This window comes from Rhynchophorus ferrugineus, unplaced genomic scaffold (genome assembly GCF_030347505.1).
Source record: "Rhynchophorus ferrugineus isolate W39M unplaced genomic scaffold, kcgeb_rfMv2 rfM7, whole genome shotgun sequence".
Taxonomy (NCBI): domain Eukaryota; kingdom Metazoa; phylum Arthropoda; class Insecta; order Coleoptera; family Curculionidae; genus Rhynchophorus; species Rhynchophorus ferrugineus.
This window is the reverse complement of record NW_027472586.1, coordinates 10917436-10941280: the sequence shown is the minus strand read 5'-3', so window position 1 is coordinate 10941280 and position 23845 is coordinate 10917436. Positions and strand designations below refer to the sequence as shown.

At 35.2% G+C, this 23845-nt stretch overlaps 1 protein-coding gene across 2 annotated transcripts in view; it reads left to right on the top strand.

Moving 5' to 3' along the window:
- ETHR (ecdysis triggering hormone receptor) overlaps positions 1-23845 on the top strand; it is a 169080-nt gene that overhangs the window by 131394 nt on the left and 13841 nt on the right. For both annotated transcript variants that reach the window (XM_076409576.1, XM_076409575.1), the window contains exon 4: positions 5989-6169. In XM_076409576.1, the coding sequence (XP_076265691.1) occupies positions 5989-6169 (181 nt within the window). The remainder of the gene's footprint in view (positions 1-5988; positions 6170-23845) is intronic.

Here is a 23845-nt window from a genome sequence, read left to right as displayed (position 1 = left end):
ATATTTGTGTATGAAAAAGCTCTGCGCAAAGTGGGCGCCGCGCGAGCTCACTTTTGACCAAAAACAACGACGAGTTGATGATTCGGAGTTCTTGCGTCGATATGTAACAATGGATGAAACATCGCTCCATCATTTTACTCCGAAGTCCAATCAACAGTCATCCGAGTGGACTGCACACGATGAACCCGCTCCAAAGCGTGGGAAAACGCAACAGTCAGCTGGCAAGGTTATGGCGTCTGTATTTTGGAATACCCATGGAATAATTTGTATTGACTGCCTTGGAAAAGGAAGGGCCATCAACAGCGACTATTACATAGCATTATTGGACCGTTTGAAGAACGAAATTGCCGAAAAACGACCGCATTTGAAGAAAAAGAAAGTGTTGCTTCACCAAGACAATGCACCGTGTCAAAAATCCATGAATTGCGCTTCGAATTGCTTCCTCATCCATGGTATTCTCCAGATCTGGCCCCCAGCGACTATTTCCTGTTCTCAGATCTAAAAATAATGCTCGCTGGAAAGAAATTTTCGTCGAATGAAGAGGAGAGAAACTGAAGCCTATTTTGAAGCAAAGGACACATCGTACTACAAAAATGGTATCGAAAAGTTGGAGGGTCGCTATAATCAGTGTATCACCGTTGAAGGGGACTATGTTGAATAAAAAAAAAGTATTTTTGTTAAAAATGTGTTTTACTATGGTAGGCCGGGGACTTTTCTATTGACTTGTTATATATAGTCATGCAATCGAATCAGCCTGTAAAATTCAACCGATTGTCAAATGTCTTCAAAACATTAGTGCTAATAATTAGAGGTTATAAAACGGCAACCGTTGCTTTTGCACTTTGCTTCTGTTGGTGAATTTCAAATCGCTGCTTAATACTTCTAACTATTCTAATTGAAAACGCCAGAAACGTCTGGAAATTACGCCTAGAATTCTACCTCATAGGGAAATACTTCAGTGTAAATATAATAAAACAACTCTAACCTACAAACTATTATGGGTGAGTAATTAACTGTCGTTTAAGTCCATAATATATGCGTTAAATGTACCTTAATGTTAGAATAAATAATATTTGATGACTTGTTTAGATTTTGCCTTCGCATGTGAAAAACCTCAAGCTTACAAATGTCAGCCATACAGAAGGACTGACAAGATAAACGTTCAAAAGATGCTAATTTTAGTATTTATTGAAATACTTTATCTCTTCTATATGAACCATATTAGAGAAGCAAAAGCCACTGTAAAAACAGCTTTTTTCACTTTATTTTCCTGTATTACTGATCCTAAATACGTGAACTAATTTCCTTTAACTGAATCCTCGGATTTATAATAGCAGCCGTAAAGCCGTGTAATAATATCAATCCATTAGTTGTGAATATTTTGTTCTTCTCTTTATTAATTTTCAAGATGTATGGTTCTGCAGTGCGAACTATATCATGAAGAATGCTAGAAGCCTCAACATCTCTATCACCGAATAGAGCGTTATCATCAGCGAACATCAAATCGATCAACGAGCTTGTACCATCGTATTGAGCTCCATATTTGAAAAAAAAATCCCATAATAGTTGCTCAAAGCTCCAAATTTGACCGCTCTACGTTATTTCTGTGAAAATTTAAGCGCTTGCAACTGGAAATACCATTGATATTACAGACAAACTGTTCCTGGTAACAAAGGGATATAAAAATAAATTACTTATACCGAACCTCATTGTTTCTACGATGGTAGACAGAAGGGTGGCGGCAGTAAATCTATCGGGACAGAATGAATTTTTTGACGTGGATTTATGGGTGCAGAATGCATTCCCGGCCCCGCGTTATTTAGGGAGCTTAAATTTATCTATTTGACGTGTTAGAATCCGATGCAATCGAAAACTAATATATCTAATGGATTAAACTGTCCGGTAGGATGTTTTTTTCTTGGGAGCTGTAATGGATACACCAAGAAAAACTATTTTCTGTGATTGTTATCGCGAAGGCTTCACATTTCCACTGATATCATTAGATTCGATTTTCTGATGTACAGAGAATAGACAGTTTTTAGACAGCATCTTGTACACTTTGATTTTGAATACAAAATTAACAACGCTTTACAAATTTTTGCTCATATTCACTGGACTACTTGACATATACAATTGCCGTTTAAAATGGCTAGATCAAATCCAACAACTACCGACTGGCGAGTGACCAACTTTAGAAATCATCCCAGAAGACATCCGGTCTTACCCAGCCTGGTTACTGGCGTGACTAGGATGATTTTCCTTGTCGGATTTTACACTCTTGCCTAGAACATTCACAAATTTTAAACAATCACAAACATAAATTTACGACCATGCCCCAGGAGGATTCGAACCCGCGGCTATCGCATCAGTAGGCGGACTGTCCCATCGCCTTTACCACTGCGCCACCAAGCCGGCAGCCAACAGGATATTGTCAAAAATGTTGGCGTATAAAAACTCTTCCCTCTCCTGTGTAGATTAAAACCCTTGATTGCGGTTTGCAAGTATGGTTACTTTTCCTCAAACCAACCAAGGTCAAAAAACTGTCAGTTCAAATAAAACAGCTTTCATGCAACATAAAGATGTAGGTGTGTTGCTTAGTGTATATTCCCTTTTGACTCAAGTATAAGTTCCTTTCATTTTTCCTGTTTCTGCTCATCCTCTGTTTTTGTTCTTCTCTCTTTCTTCTTCTTTATCTGTCTTGTGTCCTACGTGCATTGTAAGTATCCCCATCGACTGAGTTGTGTCGTTAGTATGTCCGCTTCCGCTGATCTAATATTGAAGTATTTCCTTATTTCTTTACGTCTCATCCTGTCCATCATTGTTATACCACTGACTCTTCTGCTTGTATCTTATTTTTATCTCTCTTTCACAATACACTGGTCTTGCAAGCCAATATCAGGACTGGACTGTAATTGTAAATCGCTTTGTACACTTCTATTTTAGTTTTGCTTAATATTTCCTTTTTATGAACGAATTTGCTATTTAGAACCACGAACCGATTTAGATATTTATTACTAATATATTTATATAACTTTCGTTTTCTTTTTATTCACTATCACTCTATATTATCTTGTTATCATATTCCACCTGTTTAAGATGTAGGTTTGTAGATTTTCTGGTTTGTCAGTTGTTATTATTATATCATCTGCAAAAGCTACCATCGGCATTTCTGTGTTTTCCATATTCTTGTACCCCATTAACATAATAAACAGAGTTGGTCTTAATATTTACTCTCCTTGGATTTTTAAAGTTTTTAATATCATGTTATTTTAATTTAATATAACCCGTAGCTTTTTCCCCTCTTATGCTCTGTCAAATGTATTTTCTAAATCAGTAAATGTTTTTTTTCCAGCGTTGAATTTTTTCAATTATTTGTCTTATACTAAACATATGATCTTATGATATATTTCTGGCCTTTTGTAATACGCTCTACGATTCTGTTAACGACTTATCTACTACGGATTCGTTGTCATGTTTTATAATATGCAACATTGTACCAATTAGTAGCTAAGAAAGTTTTTTATATATTTCCGACGACTCTTGGACAATTATTTGGGTGTCCTACCAAAGTCCCGACTCCACCCAGTAAATTACACACTGCAAGATTAAACAAAAAGGCTAATCACTTTAGGAATACTGTTTTAGATATAAAATTCTACTATAAAAATGACGCAAGTATTAAAATAAAACATCGAACTGTCCTGTACAAGGGTTTTCTGTTTATTCATATGCGGCAATGGTAGCGATCTCCATTTTTACGATCCATAAGGTAAACCATTCGCTTTTTTCCAGTATAATTTACAGGTTTCCAGATCCATATATTTTGGCGTATGTTTTTCCTCTGCGCTCAAATAAATCAGTGCTCGCAAAATATTTGCTACGACCATGCGTAATTGGGAATTTTCTCGATATATCACACAAAGCAGGCTTGAGAAAGCGATGATCTGTAAATATACAGATAACAAGGAAGTTATAAATTCCTCATATCGCTGCAAATAGAATTAAACTATTAGAATTACCAGATTATACACTAGGTTGTTTAATAACTTCACGGAGCAACATTATCATCATTGTTTATATATTGTACAAGTCATTGAGTTATTTTCAAGTTCAGAAGTTCAGAATCAAAATGTACATATAGAAAGATGTACATGTCCCCAGCGCTTTATTGTAAATATATAAATTTCATCAGGTTGTAGACTTTTTCATTATTTAATTGTTACATTGTTACTAGTCGTTTTCGTCTAACCTACAATTTGTCTTTATGAAGACTTAAATCTAGATAAATAACTAGGAGAACCCATTGAGAACCCCTATCTCAGTCTCTGGTGAAATAATATTTATACATGTCACTGCTGTATTTTTTTATTATATGCACCTCACTACACAACACTACACAAGATCAGATGGTTTGATTCTTTGGAGTATGTGCCCTGTTCTGGTGGTATCCAAAATCTGCAATACATCAATATTCTCATAATAATGGAGTCTTTCCTCATGTCCCCTTGCAATTCTCTTGATTTCTTGACTGACTGTGGGTATCTGAAGGTCTCGATATAGTAGTCAGTCCTGTAGTATTTGGGTGCGTCCACAATACCTCTCTGGACTTTATTCTGAAATATTTGTATTTTATTTATGTTATTCTTTGCAGAACATCCCAATTGCACTATGTCCATATAGGTTTCAGTATTGGCTTATATAGTAGCAATCTATTCTGTACTGATAATTGTGAATTTATTCCAATTAGCCAGTACGTTTTCCTATATTTCAATTCCAGTTCTTTCCTTTTCTTCTTTATATGTTCCTTCCAGCGAAGTTTGGCATCAAGATTCATTCCGAGATATTTACCGTTGTTGCTATATGGAATGATAGTATTATTTAATATTACTAGTGCTTGTACGGTCTGATTGTAAGTAAACTGCACATGCACAGATTTACTTTCATTAATTTTTATTTTCCAAGGTTATGTCCAATTATTTATATTGTCACATACCTGTTGTAATTTTCGTGAGACTTCACTATTGTCTCCGACAGCTATAATCGCAGTATCATCTTCCCAGTATACTTCCTTGTTGTACACCTGCTTTAGCTTCTTTTATTGTAGAGTAAGCTTCTTCTTGTTTGACTCTAAACATTCTGTTTGGAATGTACAATTTTAGTAGTTCGGTGTGTTGTTTTGGTAACATTTTCTGTAGTTTATGAACAAGGCCTTCATGCCAAACCGTATCGAAGGCTTGTGCTTCATCTAAGAATATAGCTGAGCATACATTTTACTTTCGAAGGCTTTTTTATAACATCTGTTATTCTGTGGATCTGGTCAATTGTTGAATGCTTGTTAATAAACCCAAACTGGTGTGTTGGTATTAGGTTTTTTCGCTTTATGATCAGTTTTATTCTTTTCAACAGGAATTTTTCAAAAACCTTAGATATTCCTGGCAGCAGTGATATAGGTCTATAGGCTTATATTTCGTTTGGTGAATTCCAATTAGTTTGGTGATCATTATAATTTCCACCATCTTCTAAATGCCTGGGACATGTTTTAACCTAAATATAATTATCCTGTTATTAAATCGTAGCCTGGTGTTTTCCTAGGTTTAATGTCAGTTTTACTAACTTTGGTTAGCTCTTTCAGCGTGACTAATTCAATCATCGAATGTTCAGCAAATTATATTCAATATTAGATTGAAAGTTTTTTCTAGATATTCAGCAAATGCTTCTGTTTTTTGGTGATTGACACGTGCCCAATTCCCACATAGATCTCTTATAAATGGACTGTGTAGATATGAGTGCTTTACATGTTTTGTGGCTTTCCAGAGTGAATAATCAGTTTCTTTATCATGTGTTAAATTTCTCAGATAGTCCTTTATGGTTTTGTTTTTAATTTCCAGTATTTCCCTTTTCAGTCTTTAGGTTATATTGTTTAAAATATTTTTATTTTCATGTAACTATCAAGACTGATAAAAAATTCTAAACAATTCTGTTTTGCAGGCAAAGCAGTCCCTTTCGTGGAACTGACCGTGGCTCACGCATCAGTCCTCACCATCCTGGCCATCAGTTTCGAGCGGTACTACGCCATCTGCAAGCCGCTGAAGGCCAGCTACATATGCACTAAAGCCAGGGCGTCGCTCATCTGTCTCCTGGCCTGGTTCGTTGCCGCCGTCTTCACCAGGTACATTAACACCTTCCCTGCCAAATCCCCTCAGCTTGAACGCACGCCGACATAGCACACTGCGACCAATTCCACACTCTATCGATTCGCAGCACGTTGTTCCGTGTGCGTCAAACGAGACGAGATATCAACACCATCAATCTCCAGTTTAATAGCTAACTATATATCCAGACGAGCCCATAAATTTCGCCCTAAAAATCTATTAGACCTAATCCGGAATGAGCTACAAAACAGTGTCGATGTCCCGTAGATTTTACGAGGGTATTGTGAAATGTTGTCGGTCTTGCTGCGATACCACGTACATTATCATAAAGTTTTTTCTGTTCGGGTCATTTATGGTTTTTTATTCAGTTGTTGACGTTGAAATCATAATGTAAATCATTATCATATATGTATATATACTAGCTGACCCGGCAAACGTGGTTTTGCCACGTAAATAATTTCTAGAGGATTTATAGAGGTGTAAGGATGTGGTATATGAATGAAAAAGGCATGGAGCGCTGTGAACAATGAGGGAATATAAAAATAATAAAACACCAAACATTAATTTTTTTAATTTATTATAATTTATTTTAAGTAATAATTATTTATGTCATTAATACATTACATAATATAAATCTGTTAATGCTACAGCGTGAACAATATTTTTCTTAGTCCGTCTTTGTTTTGTTCTTGACGCAATTGCGCCATTCTCACACGCCCTCTGGTATTTTCTTCCTGAACTTGTTCTTCGGTTCTTTGGGCTGTTCTATTTCGAATGCTTCTAGAATTATTTGTTGACTGTACAATACTAAACACACATGAATAGAACTGATTGAATTATTTAATAATGAAAGTTTTATATTAATAATTTATTTTATCTTTGCTTACATTAAATATACATGTAAATATTAATTTCACGAAAGCGATCTTTTTCTTAATTATAACGAAAATACATATTGTTAGAAATAGTGAAAAAAATCTGTAGAAGTTAGAGCTCTTATAAGTAAACACAAAAAAATTTTCACCGAATTCGTTTTTCACAATTCCCAACAATATTTTCGTTATAAATAAGAACGAATAATTTTTGATTTTATAATAAACGTATACGAATAATTCATACTTACAACTCAGTAGCCGTTGTTTGCGGGAACTCGTGACACGTGCTGAGTATTTTAGAGGTTATGTAAATCACTTAATCAGTTAATTAATTATTGTGCGAATTACACTCAAAATTGACAATTTTATTATTTATTAATAATAAATTATATTTCATAATATTAGTTATTAATAAATAAATAATAAAGTTACTTGATAATATATTTGATACGAGAGTTACACTGAGATAGCAAAATTGATTAACCACTACGCTTGTCGCATAAACTAATAGTAGCCGAAAACTGTAGAGGGAGTGAGGGAAGACTTATTGTTTGAGAGAAATAGGAGACCATATTCGTTGTCATCTCTACTCCGTGATGTTTACTGGGTGAGAAGTGACACCGGTAGACACATGGGGGAATAACTTACCAAGTGATAATTATTGATATTATCGAGCGGGATAAAAAATGATAAAATTATTAAAATTACTATTAAAAAGCAGGGGTTGGTTATAGAAAAGTGAACATTTAGGGTTGTATGTATTTTTTACTGCTACAACAAAAAAAAATTATTCAAAAAATTTTTTAAAAAAATGGGGTGGACACCCCTTATGACTTAGGGGTTTGAAAAATAGATAGTAGCCTATTCTCAGACCTACTGAATATGCATAAAAAAATTTCATAAGAATCGGTCAAGCCGTCTCGGAACATTGTAACATGAGAATTTTATATATAAGATAGTCAGTTCAAAACAGCAGTGAACCCACGTGATCTGTCAAAACGTTGCAATATTGCCGCACCAACTATGAATTTTAGTACATGTTGACTGTGACATACAACAAAATTCTAAACTAAATAAAATAATGAAACAAAAATGTTATGTATTATAATTTATTTTACTATTATAGTACATCTAATGCATATATCATCGATGAACTTAAAAGTATAATTGATTATAAAATAATAATAATTATTAGAGTTATTTTATTATATTTACATTGAAATTTTTTCCACACTAGTATAGGTAGATTTCTGGGTGCGTCTTTTTATGTTTCACTAGAGAGCAATTTACCTTTTACGCTTAGTTTTTGTTTCCTTCGATGCAATGTTTCCTTGTAAAGTCATTTTGATATTACTATACTTTTCCTTAGTTTGTTCTGTTACTAACATACATGTATACATCTTTCTTGATAAAACTACATTAAAATCACTGCATTATCCTCAATGCATTTGCCATATCTCTCCTCATACATTTCTACCGAACGTTCATTTCACACTCTATCATACAATTTCCTACAGTTAAAGTATATTAATTACATACTAACCTTTAGTTGTCAGCACTGAATCATAAAACAACCTTTATATAGATATATTCAATCACTGTCACTTTCAGAAACACTAATAAAGTGAATAACTAAGCTGTTAAATTCCAATCTAGCTAACATTTGTTCACAATTCCATCATTTGTCAATTTCTTCTACATTGTGTCTGATCGAGCTCATCCAAACCGAAGGTGTTATTTTTGACAATGCTTCTTTCCATAAATCCAGACAGTTCAGGTTTGGATATCCTCCTCGGCCTGAATGTTCATTGTAATAATTCTTTGCAATACCCCATATCAACTCAATTGGCTTAAATATGCATTGATGGGGGAAGACGTAATACTCTGTGGCCATAACCTTGATGATAATTTTCATAGTTCAAATTACCATGGATTCATATAAGTAATGGATGCAAATCACTAAACCAACTTAGTAAAAATCTAGCTACAGCTCTCCTACTACCATATCAATCTGAGATTTGAATTTGGCGTTAATTTAAACCTGCAGCTGCACAAGAGAAGCAATTATAAAACTAAAACTCAGTAGTAGCTGCAGACTCTAAAGGACAACAAAAAGAGTCGTATATTCACTAACTAGGTATCGGAGTACTTATTCCATATGAGACTGATTATCAAAATTCTGAGTGATGACAAATATAAGTCAGTTTTTTATCAGGTTGCCAAAATATGAAATATAAGAATACGGAGTTGAAACAAGATGGCTTCTAGCAATACTGCATACGACGTGCTTCACTTATGCACTTACGTGCTTAACCAGGCTGGGTCAGACCAGTTATCTTCTGGAATAATCTCTTAGTTAGATATTCGGGAGTCGGTAGACTTAATGGCAAGGACCGCGGTTTAGTGCCCACGTTATTCATTAGGTCCATCCCAGATAAACCCATAAATAAAATGGGGGCTCCAAAATATTTCCTACTGGAAACTTTCACCAAACCACCACAAAAGACAACAATCAAGACGTGATATACACTCTATAAAATCCAAAACTCATTCAAATTAAGATACAACAATAACTTGAAACAAATAAAGTATTTTACCATTAATTTGATCCTATAGAACAAGACAAAACGAATGACAAACATTTCACAATACCCTGATTAAGCTCAATAACTAAATACCTCCCTTTTTATGGAACTCTCCCTCCAAATTGCCGAATATATTGGTCAGCGTGCTTTTCAACACACTACTATTGCTACACAATCTTCATAGAATGCATGAATTTGTGGTAACAGCATGTGACATAACCATAACCAAAAGAAACACAGAGAGAAGGATATTGGTAAAGTTAATCTCCCTTTCAGTAAGGTTGCTCCGAATCTAATGAACATTCAACGAGATTAAACCCGCATTTTAAATACTCAGAGTTAAATAATAATGTTACTAATTCAATACCATATATTGTTACTAATAAATTCTGAGTAGCTCCAAATTGTCTCTCGTTTTAATGTATATTGACTATTAATGAAGATACATTATTTTGTCGCCCATTAAGTAAATGAAACGATGATCATTCAATAAGTATTGGTCCTGAAATAGAGATGGTTCTCCTAATGTGCCTAAAGATAATATAGCAATCCTATATGCCATAAATTGATGGCAGTCTGGTACTTAGTGTACAAGTTTAGTGATTTTAGTGAAGCAATTTTCGTTCATTTCAAAACAGTAGTGATAAAATTGAAGTAGATTTGTTTAAAAGTGTTCTGGCACCCACCAAATTGCCCAGACCTCGTCCTCAGTGACTAATAGCTGTTTGCGTTTTAAATTTTGCCTAGTTAATATATTTCATAGCCTTGATAAATATATTTGCTCAATTTTATTTAATTATTATAATTTTACTCTGTTACTTACTTAAAAACTAAGTATATATTTAGGACGATTCATAACATTGTTGTTTATATGCTTATACAACGGCAACTTATGTACGACTAGTTGAAATTTTGTTGAGATAAATTACCAATACAATGTTTATATATCACGTTATATTTACGTCAAAAGTTACTTTGCGTTACTTTCAAAGTAAGCTTCATTAAATGCAATACAACCACAAAAACGCTCTACAAAATTTTCGTAGACTAATTCATTAGAAACCTTGAATTCTTCCAAAAAAAAATATTAAAAAAATCCTGGTGACGTCTTTTAAATGATAAATTCTAAATACGGACGATGACGATATTAATCCCAATAGTTGCGATTTTAATTACCCTACAAAACCCAACACCAAAATAAAAGTTTAAACCTTGTTAATATACCGGTTTTCTACTATATCGGCGAAAAAAACCCATACCATATAGCACAATATATGTAAACTATAAAAAAACAAGTTACTGACATTCATCTCGCATAATAACGCTCGTTATCACCAAAATCTTTCTCATCAGAGTGATCTCAGCTAGTTCATGACATGTCGTATATATGGTAGATGCCATATACGGAGGATATTAACAGATTAAGGTCCCGTTAAAATCGCACAATGCTAGAGGATGGAAAAAGGAAACACGGATCATAAACAGGTCGAATAAAAAAAAATTGTGTTCGATAAATCAAAATCGCTTGTTAGTGAATCGGGACTAATGGGTTTTAAACAATTTTGGAGCAGTTCGGTCTGGTATTGTTACAGCAATTTTTATTCTATTCAGATATCTGCAAAATCACGTACGAATACTATGAAAGGTATATTAAACATATATAAGTATGTATGAGAAGATATTCACATTAGCTGTTGTATTATTCTACTATTTGAAGATATTTTCTTAAGTATCCTGACTTTTACTTGACATAAATACGCATTTTCATTTTTTTTAATTAATCTCTTAGAACTTCAACAATCTTCCCGTGGGCAATAAGTATTATTGTATGATTTCCGTTATACAATATAACTATACTGACATGTAGAAGATCGCTTCAGTAAGTGATCTGCTGCACAATCTTATAATCTAGATCTTATTCTGAATACTGTTCTAACTTATTCTAAATCTATCCTAACAAATTCTAAAGACTATTCTAACTTACTAGAGAACTAGAACTTCTAACTAGAGATTATTATATCTCACTGTATGTGTGTTTTAATCAGTTCGTATGGCAGTTTGCGTTTGAGCCGCATTGGGATGCACTAATAATCTTTCAGAGTACTTTGCACTAAAACTTCGAATCACACTAATTATGTGTTCTAAGAAGATATCGCGCTGAAACAGTTTGTTGTTGGAGACGTAATATGGGGTATCGACGATGACTCGCAACACTTTATTCTGGAACCTCTGGAGGATAGCTATGTTATATTTACTAGTAGTACCCCACTGTTCAATGCTATAGGTCCAAATGGACCTAAGTATTGACTTAGACAACAAAACCTTGTTATCTAAGGATAATTTAGATTCATGCCCTATAAGCCAATACATTTAGTTTAGTTTACGCCCAAGCTGTTTGAGTTTTGTTACTATACCTTTTTTCCATGTTGAATGTCGATCAAAATGCATTCCCAGATATTTAACGTTGTCTGCTTGCGGAAGTTCATGACTATTCAATGTTACTGAGTGACATGTTCTTCTACAAAGGGTGAATGTCACATGGGTAGATTTTGACTCATTTGCTTTGATACGCTACGTTTTCAACCACAATTCGACTTTGTTAAGATGAAGTTGGAGGTTTCTTGTGGCTGATATTGGATCCTTGTGTGATGATAAAAGCACTGTGTCATCAGCATATGTTTCAACAGTAGTGTGTCTTGAGGTCCACAGGTCAGCTGTATACAATAGATACCAGAATGGGCCAAGAACACTGCCCCGCAGAACACCCGAATATATTAGGTATAGGTCATTGTATTCGTCACCCTGTTTGACAATAAAATGTTTGTCTGTGAGCAGCAGTATTTTAGCAGTTGAAACTGCGTATGGCCACTTTCAAAGCCCATCTAAGCTTTTTCAGTTTAACATGCAGTCCAGTGAGCCACACCTTGTCGAAGGCCTGAGAAATATTTTTTATCGTTTAAGTTTTTGTTAATTTGGTTGCCTAATCTATATATTTGTTCTGTTGTTCCGTGTTTATTACGGAAGCCAAATTGATGGTCTGGAATAATAAATCTCTCCTCTGCGATTATTTGTCCTAGGGATATCTGAACGAAAAAGATAGATAAAGCGGGTGCCAGGAGGGTACCTTGTGGTCGATGGTTTTCCGGCTGGAGAGAGTATCTCTGATTTTCACCTGGAACGGCCAATCAAAACGGTACATCACCTACATCTATCATTCTCATCGATCGTCTCATTATGATCGTCAGATAGCATCCGATCCAATGATATTTTCGTTATTATCACTATGATAATTGTCTCTTGTTGGCCATCAGTGCGGTTAGATGGAGAGGTAGCTCGTCGTCTACTTGAATGCCGGTGATTTTAATCAGGATTCCACAATTTTAGTGACAAATTAAATTTCCGAACACACTATATAATAATTAATAATGTACTATGTTAAACAACACTCGAAAACGGCTGTATTAGTTTTTCCCGACCTTATATTAACAAGTGTATAAATTTTAATATTTTATGAATCATTACCTTACATTTTTTGAACTAGTAAAAACAAAACAAAAATTGTATCGTAAACAACATCGAATGTAAATATCAACGCTAAATAAATGAAAAAAAAATTGGTGTTTGTCGAGAGAAACTTGTTCACGATATATTATGAGATAAAAATTCATCAGTTTCAAGCTTAAGAATAAAAGTTTAGCGTAGATTTTCTCCTATTCTCCTGTAACCCTCGTAATTTTTGCGCATAGTAAAATCGGGAATTTAATTAATATTAATCTAAGAATGAGACGTATATTTTAATCATTTCACCTACTTGCGAATATAATTAAAATTGTAATTAATATGACGCAAATTATTGTAATTAAGATTAAGTAAACAAGCCTTAACGCCACACAATAAATCTAAATAACTCGACAACTGACATCTTTCAAGGTTATTTTCACCGAGCCGTCGCCTACGTTGACTTACACGCAGTCTATTTTGCGCCCCCCATATCCTATTTTTCTTTTTTATAGACTCCAGCGAAGGAGAATGAGGTTCTAATCTTCCAAAAGCAGTCCCGGTGGATGAAGCGGTGCAAAGTTCCCGGTTTCCTTGCCCTAAAAGCAGTAGACATTGTCATTGTCTCTAATATTATCGATTTAGATGCAGTTAACTTTAGAAAAAGGCATTGCAATTTTATATTATTTAATTTATCTCGTTTTAGAGTTGTTCCCTCTTTGTCTTGTTGAATTCATAGCCATTCAAAGTTATTTTGTGCATATGTCATCTAAATTGGTGACGTCAAACGTCACAATGTTGCCGCATCAACTCTGAGTTTTTGATCAGTTTGGCTTTGACATACAACAGAGGTCTAACCTAAAAGTGTTATCAAATAAAATTTATTTTAACATTATAGTACATCTAAAAACTACAGTTAGTTATACAGACACAATAGTTTATAGGCTAGTGCTATAACCTATTATCACTATTGCTTTTAAGGATTTTGCATACGTCTGGCAACCAGACGACTTTGACAGGCTCATTCGTTTACGCGTTCGAACAAATCAAACAGCATTGTGTCTCTTTTTAACTATATATATATATATATATATATATAAACAATGACACAGTTTATTAATTATTCAACATATACCACATCAAAAAGTACTTGGAATTCGTCATTCTAAAAGAAATTGCATGAAATGGAATTTCATGTACTGAATCACTGGAAATATCACAGAAGGATGTGGAGGAAGAGTTGCCTCTCTCTGTCAACTTCTTTTGCTAAAGTTAGTATCGCTACTTTACTTGTTTCTAGCCAAAATTTATCGGCTAACCATCTTATTCGCCTTATATAGCTTCGCTCGATTTCTTTCTCTTTCCAGAACTCAAATTACCATCTCAAGTCGCCTGTTTTCAGTTAATAGAACACATAAAAGATAAATGGCGGCAATGGTCCATGAACTGAAGAAGTTATTTGTTAACCTAAATGTATTATTTCGAGAGACTTGCTTTGAAGGGGATATAAATTTGGATAAATAACAAACATTTTGTGTTTTATGTGGTCAATAACATTTCACACACTGAAATAATTTCACTTGATTGATGGTTTTTGTTCCCTTTATTATCCAGAAATTTCTATAAAAACGGGACATATTTATCAACAAACTTTAGATTGGTCATTGGAAAACGCTGTACCGTTCTGTAATCCCGATAAAGTAGGGGAAACTTAAAATAAAAGGACGATGAAAATACCTCAGATATAACTAGATAACATCGTCTAAACTCACCAGAATTGGTAGCGTGTAATTTCCATTTTCGAGTATACATATCTAAAAACTATAATAATGATCCCAACCGTATTTTGCTCATCTAGATATTTTCTTAATATAGTAAATTGTCACGACAAACATGATAAACCATCATTGAATATAATAACAGTCGCTATATCGTGCTTAACCAATGTGATGGATGATATGACTGATGTGGCTTGATTTTGGATGAATCTATTGACATTGTATGTAACATAAACCAATAAAATAATAACATAAGAACATTCCAACTTCCAAAATAAAATGGTGGTGATATTTTGTGAAGAACAATTACTGTGACCATTTTTAAATGAAAAGTCCTGAAAACTTTTGTCATTCTTCCTATTCTCAATATCAGACATAACTAATTTTAAAAAAACTGTTCAATAATATTTTGATATACTTAGTATTTCCAGAAAGTGTATTATTTTTGTAGGAAATAAATGTTTCAACAAAAAAAACAAACAAACAGGAGCTAATTTATCTAAACAATTTATGTATAGATGTGTTGGGTGTATTTCTTATGATCTCTGAAGTGTATAAGTGGTGAGTGGTGGCTCAATCTGATAGTGGGACAATAAAAACTTCTGAAAAATTTGTTTACGTCTCACACAACAAAATAATGCCCATTAAGCAGCTTAATCTCGCATCCATAAGATACAATAGCCATTAAACTAAATCCTCCGGTGGGCGAATATCATTTTGATGTAAGTTTATTACTTTATTTTTTATATTCTGATCTGGGGTGTGTTTATTTATTTATTTGAGTGTACTACGAACTTTTTGAGGGTAGATTTTGTCTCTTTCTATTTTAGTTATAACCCCATATTTGTACCCTATAGGTCCTAACGATTTTATGATAAATGAATCAACCAATATCTTTGATTTTAGCTCAAGTTGAGGATCTCCCGACTAACCAATGCATTTGCTTGATTTTGAGTCTGATCTACTCTATCTTTTGTCTAACATGATGTTTTCAATGTAACCTACTATCTAGATGGATGGTGAGGTATTTAACTGATTCTTTTTAGGGAATCGGACATCCGTTAAGTGACATAATTAGGCAACTCAAAATTAACATGGACAGATTTGGAGCTATTAAGCTGTATTCGTCTATTTGTAGATCTTGTTAACTATCACTGGTAATTTTTCTGCAGCGTTAGACAGAGATATATCTTTTCAATAATAACTGTGTCGTCGGAAAATGTTCCATGTACTGTTTCTTTTGTTGTTGGGATATCAACCGTGTGGAGCAGATATGGGAGTGGTCCTAAGATACCACCTTGGAGAACTCCAGACGAAATAAGTTTAAGTGTTGAGAATGCCGCTTGTTCTTTCCGAAAGATATGACCTCAGCAGTTGACAATAGTTCTGCGGTAGCAATTTGCTCATCTTCATCTTGTACATTGGTATCTTGTATCTTGTAGATTAGTCTTGTAGATTAGCAATTAGTAGCGTTGGGAACTATCGACTGAAAACAGTCGAAACATTAGATAGTCGCAATAGAGTCGAAATAGTCGATAGCCCAAAAACTAGCGACTGAAAATAGTAATTACAATTTTCAGACAAATGCACGGTTCGACTGTTTTTTTTTCTGTCAATTCGTGATGTCAGACGAAGATATACGAACCCTTTCCTGTAAAATTGTGAGAGAGGAAAAGACGAAGATAATTGCTTGGAACGGTTAATTTTATATGTGCTTATATTTTCCAACGGTAGTATAAGCGAGACGGAGATGTGCATATTCCTTCACGTACTAACTATAAAAAAGAAAAGGAAAAAAATTATTAGTGAATACTATCAACACGTAATTAATAATTTCATTTTGAAAGAGGTAGAATTACTTTTATATTCGAATGTTCTATGGATCTGCAAAAAGAATGGAAGTTCTCTATGGAATGGAATACTCCACAAATGTTTCCACAAAACGAAAATCGAGAGAGTAATCGAAATATTAGCTATTATTGCCATAAAACAGTCAAAAGTATTTTCATATAAATCTATCAGGAAACGAAAGTGATTCGTCACTAAAGAGAGTTTGAATGTTCTTTATAACACCGATTTTATTGTTGGTTTAGTATCAAACTGACACCATACACTTTACTACCAAAAAAAAAATACGAAAAGAGAATCTAACAGAAGACCCTATTAGCGAATATTATGAGCGCCCAAACGAACTGGTAGATCACGACAATAAAAAGGCCACTTTTGTTTCGTTGACGTCACTGGAAAACCGAATTTGATTGAAGCGTATGGCGATACGACGTCGCGCCTTTTATTGAGCTCTTTATCCGATGGTTTCGCTTTATGGTCGGTGAATTATTGACGCCTATGCGTGATGTCCGGGTCAGTTTTTCATTTCAGGCGGGTATATTTGGAATAGGCGTGTCCAGATCGGAGGCATTTACCGCCGGAATTGGTGGTGTTCGATTGACTTGCGGGTGGTTTCGTTTCCATAGCCTACCGGGTTTCTTTACATTTCCAGTTTAAATTTTGTGTTACGGCCTGTAAATTAATTTTAATGAATTTGAAGCTTTATCGTTAAAAATCGGTACACTGGATTTTATTCAAAGTATTGTCCATCGATAGCGGACACTTTTACCATCTTTCAGGCAATTTACGAATTCCATCTCGAAAGAATGATATATGTTTTGAGGTTATCCACGAATCTACAGACTCGATGGTATTTTCATAAGAAGTGAAGCCCTGCTCGAATAGGTCACGACTCATATGTCGAAACAAGGAGTATTCAGAAGAAGCAAGGTCTGGAGAACACGGCGGGTGGGGTAGAACTTCACATTTTCATGTTTCCATGTATGTTTTCGCCAGTTTTGTGACATATGGTCGAGCATTGTCATCTTGAAAAGTAACATCAGCCACATCAAGCTAATTCCACCAAATTCAGAACATTGAGCTTGGAGCTATTGATATTCGGCTTTGCCGTTGCTATTGATGCATAACCACGTAGTCTCCATAATTTTTCTCTCTTTGGATCATAATAATAGATCCACTTTTCATCACATATGCTGACGATACACACGAGGGTCCAATATCACCCACAAGAAACCTCCAACTTCTTAACAACTTAACAAAGTCAAATTGAGAGTCGAAAACATGGCTTAATAAAGCAAATGAGACAAAATCTACACCATATAACATTCACTCTTTGTAGAAGAACATGCCCTTCACTAAGATTGAATAATCATGAACTTCCGCAAGCAGACAAAGTTAAATATCTGGAAATGCATTTCGATCGACGTTTGACATGGAAAAAATGTTACAAAACGCGAACAGCTTAGGTTTAAACTAAACCAAATGTACTGGCTGATAGGGCGTAAATTTAAATTATCATTAGATAACAAGGTTTTGCTGTATAAGACAATACTTAGACCTATTTGGTATTTAACTGTGGGGTACTAGCAAATCTGACATAGATATCCTCCAGAGGTTCCAGAATAAAGGGTTGCGAGTCGAATATGTTAATGCGCCATATTATGTGTCCAACAAACTGATTCAGCCCGATATCCCCATAGAACCCATAACGAGTGTGATTCGGAGTGTTAGTGCGTAGTACTCTGAAAGAATATTAGTGCATCCCAATGTACTCGCCAAACCACATACCATGTATACATCTCCTGTTTATCAACCCGATGTAGATCTAAATCTAATTTCTCCATTAGAAGTTGCCACTGAAATTGACAACCTCAATCCTAAATATATACCTGGCGCCTGGTATAGATGACATTTCACCTGGATTATTGAAAAAACTGCCACGAAAAGCAATTGTCATGTTAACATATATATTTAATGCCTGTTTAGGATTGAAGCATGTTCTGGAATGCTTTAAGGTGGCACAAATAATTATGCTCAAAAAACCTGACAAACCCTCTGTATCTGCTCTACACTGCTGACATCCCAACAACAAACGAAACGCTACTTGGAACCCTTACTGAAGACACAATTAATATGGCAAACGACATATCTCTGCCTATCATGTTATGCAAAAAACAAAACGTATTAGAACCAAAATAAAACAACTATACTGCTTAGTCGGAAGATACTCCCAACTTCATTTAAAAGAAAAGAAATTGATCTATAATACAATCATAAGGCTCATTTGGAAATATGGGGTGCAAATATAGGGTTGCACTAAAAATTCAAATCAAATAGTCATCCAACGCTGTCAACAACAACAAGTTTCTTGGATTGATTACCATACCTATCGCTACGTAACCAACGAAGAACCGCACGATGACCTGGAAATCAAACGGATTTGCGAAGTTATCCAAGATTTCGCCTTGAAACACGAAAGAAGATTACCAAACCATACTAACGTGGAAGCAATATATAACTACTGGACAACGCGCAGGATGTCAGAAGATTGAGCGAACCAAACCATACGAACTTATATAAAGTGTATATCTTTAGTGTAAACTATAGCTTAAGTTATTATAATTTTATAATTGAGGAATACATATTGATGCATTTTCTCGCACTCGTCTTGCTTGTGAATTAATCCAGGTACAAATGAAATGTAGTAATAAATTAATTGTAAATTAAGATTGTACTAAGCGTATCTAATAAAGATGTTATCAAAAAAAAGAATTCCAGGAGCCATTTTAGGGCTTAGGGTGTTGTAAATATCTATGACAACTTCCACTGAAGAAACCAACTCTATAGTTACCTAGGGCTGATAAATTGATATACGGTTCTGTTGAAATACATTAACTAGATATTGTGAAAATGGATTAGCTTTGTCTTTGTTGAGATAATCTTTCCGAGCTTAGGCCATTAAAATGTGGTAGAAGTAGTTCTGTCTATATTCTCTTGTCTCTTAATTGGTCTGATTACTGACTCTATTAGACATTCTTTTATCTGCAGCGTTTCTGAGTCTGTACCAATATTTATTCTAGCCTTTCTCCTTTATTCTATCATATCTCTAATTTCGAGGGGGTAATTTACTTTATATAAATATAGTGACCAATACCGATCAATCCAAGTCGGTAGAGTCTAACGAACTGATAGTAACGATCTGTAAACGTCTTCGCAGACACCCTCCCCGACCAACAATCCTTTCGATACGTATATCGCCGAGCGGGATAGAGATGAGCAAGAAGAGACCGAACAAACAAAACAACCCGGCAGTAAGCAGATACCACGGAATCGAGGGAAAAGCGAAAATAAAGGGAAACCGGGAAAGCGTTTCCTTTTGTGTTTGGCCAGCGGTCGTAACTCTATAACTTACCATCCGAGATGTGCAAGTGTGCGTGCCTGCGAGTGTGAGTGTATGCGATGCAAAGAGACGGGGAAAAAAGTTGGTTAGAGTGGAGAGGAGACGGTGGGAGCCAGCCAGTCAGTCAGGTCAATAGCCGCAGCCTGGCGGAGGGACTGACGTCAGAAGAAAATAAATGGTATCTAAATATCCTGCTAAGAATTGCCGTCAACACGTGTGAAACTATGGGGGAGGAAGGGGGCAGCGAAGGGGACGCGATCTTAATATTCGGATGGGGACTGGGCCGGGCGACCCGGCGGTGGGGGAGAGACGCACCGGCGGAAAAAACGGGGAGACAGTAATGGAGGAAATATTAAATTTCGTGTAAGGAAATACAGCATACTTGATTGAAAAATAAACACGGAGACGGAGGACGTTAATAGAACCCGGACTTTGTTTTCGATGATGTTGTACCAAAGCTGTTTGGAAAATGGATGATATCCTGTTGATAATTAAGTTTACTCGGTGATACAACTTATAATTATTAGATTTTGTTGTCAACATATTACTTTTCCAACAGTCAAAGGTATCGTTTAACTCTAGTTGCTGGATATACAAGTAACATTTGGCGTTTCCTACATTCTACAGTTTCAAAAACTACCGGAAAACAAACGAGCGATATAGATATCTGTAACGCGGAAGTTAAATTTAGTTAACGATATTATTTACATTGACACATGGGCTGAAAAGTCCCGGGCGTAACAAAGGAGACTCGTTTTTTAATTCAAAATTGGCTTTATTCATCAACGTAATCTCCATCAAGAACCACACAATCATTCCAGCTCCGCTGTTTTTGGTCAACAGTGAGCAAACGCGGTACCCACATTGAACAGACCTTTCTCATTCTCAAATTCTCCTACAATGTAAAACCAACACGTTCTTTTGATATCTTTAAGATGTTAGCTTTAAGATTTTGTGGATATTTTCCATGTTTTCTAGTATTTGCACCTCATTTGGACATTCACTGCGTTCTGCATCATCGGTGTCTCTACGACCAAGTTTGAACTCAACAAACCAACGTTTTATTATTGTTTCTGATGTAATCTGACTTAACCTACTTACAAACAACTACAACAATCACTTAATGTTCCAACATTTGCAAGATAAAAAGGTTCTTTTCCATCTTTCCGAGACGTCTAATGACATTAACCACATTTAGAAGTCTGGAGGCTTCCGTATTGACGTGCTTCTGGAGTCGGCATATCTTCGGTCACAAATGCTTACATACCAAGGCGCATTGGCAATACACTTTAGCGCCTTATTTGGTAACCTCTGAAACACCTGGACGTTGGAGTCACTGGCGCAGCCCCAAAACTGAATTCCATAGCTCCATAATGGTCTCAGTATCTGCTGATACACAATAAGCTTGTTGTAAGTTGATAGCTCGAAGTTTCGGCCAAGCAACCAATACATTTTCCTGAACTTGATGATTGAGTTCATCGCGTTCTGTGCTACTTATGGAATTTGCAGTTTTGCTCTTATTAGTGTTTAATGTGTGTAGATATTACTTCATTTAATATGATTAACAATTCCCTAGTCCAAATAGCAACTTTATCAAGAGAAGATTGGAGTTTTCGATTGCAAAAAATACCAATTTTTCTCCATCTAGTGATCATGTGAAAATAGGGGAAACGATCTGAATTTAAAGGCTTATAATATTGCCAAACGATTATCATTTCCCCAATTGTGTGTCATTAAGATATTTAATGTATTGCGTGCCGCAATTTGTAAATTCGTTTCAGAATCAGAATATATGTTTCTTCTCATTTTAATCCAGTTAAATAGAGACACAATGCTGTCTGATTAGTTTGACCGCATAAACGAATGAGCCTGTCAAATTCTTGTTGTAATAATACACGTCAAAAATCGTAAAAAATCGTGGTCCAAATTTTATTATGTATGAATATACGCCACAAGAACGAGCAGAAATAGTGACAATATTTATTGAAAATAATCGTTCCGTTATTGCCACTCAGTGGAAATTGCGTCAAAAATATCCAATGACCCAGTGCCTCACAAAACCACAATTTATCGTTTACATCCGAATTTTCGACAGTACGGTACGACAGCAGACAGGACTCGTTCTGAAAGATAACGGATGTTTCGTTACGCTAAAAATGTGGCTCTGGTGCGCGATAGTGTTGCATAGTCTCCAGAAACATCAATTCAGAGACGTGGTTCCCAGTTACACATTTCTATACGCAGTTAAGGCGAATTTAAAACTGATTTGAAAATGTTCTCGTACAAAATTCTTTATTTTAATTCAATTAGTCCAAAAATTCCTGAAAATCCTGATCAACGGGTTGAGTACAGTAATACAATCTCAAGGCTGTCTAAAACATTATTAGTCCTTATTTTTTTTTGAAAATGGCCAAGGTGTTGCAGTTACTGTTACTGCTGAACGGTACCAAGACATGATTAGAAATTTTCTTGTGCCCGAAATGGAAGAGAACGACTAGATGACATGTGATTTCAGCAAGATGGGACCACAGCACACACAACTCGTTCAACAATTCAATTATTATACAATCCCCGGATTTAACAGCATTAAACTTTTTCTTATCGGTTTCTTTTTTGAATCAAGACTTTATGTGAATAAGCCCCAAACGATTCAACATCTTAAAGACAATATTTGTCACGAAATTGAAGACATTCAGCGTTAGATGTTGCAGGATGTCATCAAAAATGTGAAAAAAATAGAGCCGAAAGTTACATAGCGAATCGCGGTCACCATTTAACCGATATAATTTTTTAATCATACCGAAAAAAATAATGTGAAGACCAAATAAACTTTTTATGGAAACCAAATTTACTTATCTTTTCTTTGACCAAAGTTATAGGCAGTCAAAATGGTAGCAGGACTTTTGCCGTACGTAGTAATGGGTTGCCTAGATAATGTTAACAAATACAGAATATTATATGGTTCGAACGCATAAACGAATGAGCCTGTCAAATTCTTGTTGTAATAATCCACGTCAAAAATCGTAAAAAATTATGGCATGAAAATGTTCACGATTCAGTTCCATTTTTTTCCGAGATAAAACTTTCAATTAAATATAAAATAAACAAATAGCGCCCGTGCGAGAAAATGTTCTGAGTACGTATAACGTCAAAAATGTCAAACTTTACGATGTAGCTGTCAGATGGATCCACATGACAATAGTGTTGCCAATTACCGAAATATATATATATATATATATATATATATATATATATATATATATATATATATATATATATATATATATTGCAGACAGGAAACAAAAACTAATCAGCCTGTTGCACAACCCCAGTATCGACCATAACGGCAGATTGCAATCATCCCCGAATATCGCCCTGATTTGATTAGCTAATCTGATTCGTGGCGGGGTAGGAGGGTGAGACGGCGGCGGGGCGATGCGGGCGATTGAGGCAGTGGAGCAAAGCGAAAAAACCAAATTAGGGTCGCAATTCCATTAAGAGCGACCCCCTCGAGAACTTCCATTATCACCCTGTATACGTTGGAATGTCGTCGAAACAATTTGGGCCAATTACTATAAGGATTGCCCGGAGATAGGGGTTTGTCTCCTGTGGTCGGATGTAAGTGGCGAGCCCTCTTCATCCGTGACCAAGTTGTTTCTGTATCTTTGTCGTCTCCATTGTAATGCAACGGCTTTTGTTTATCCAATAG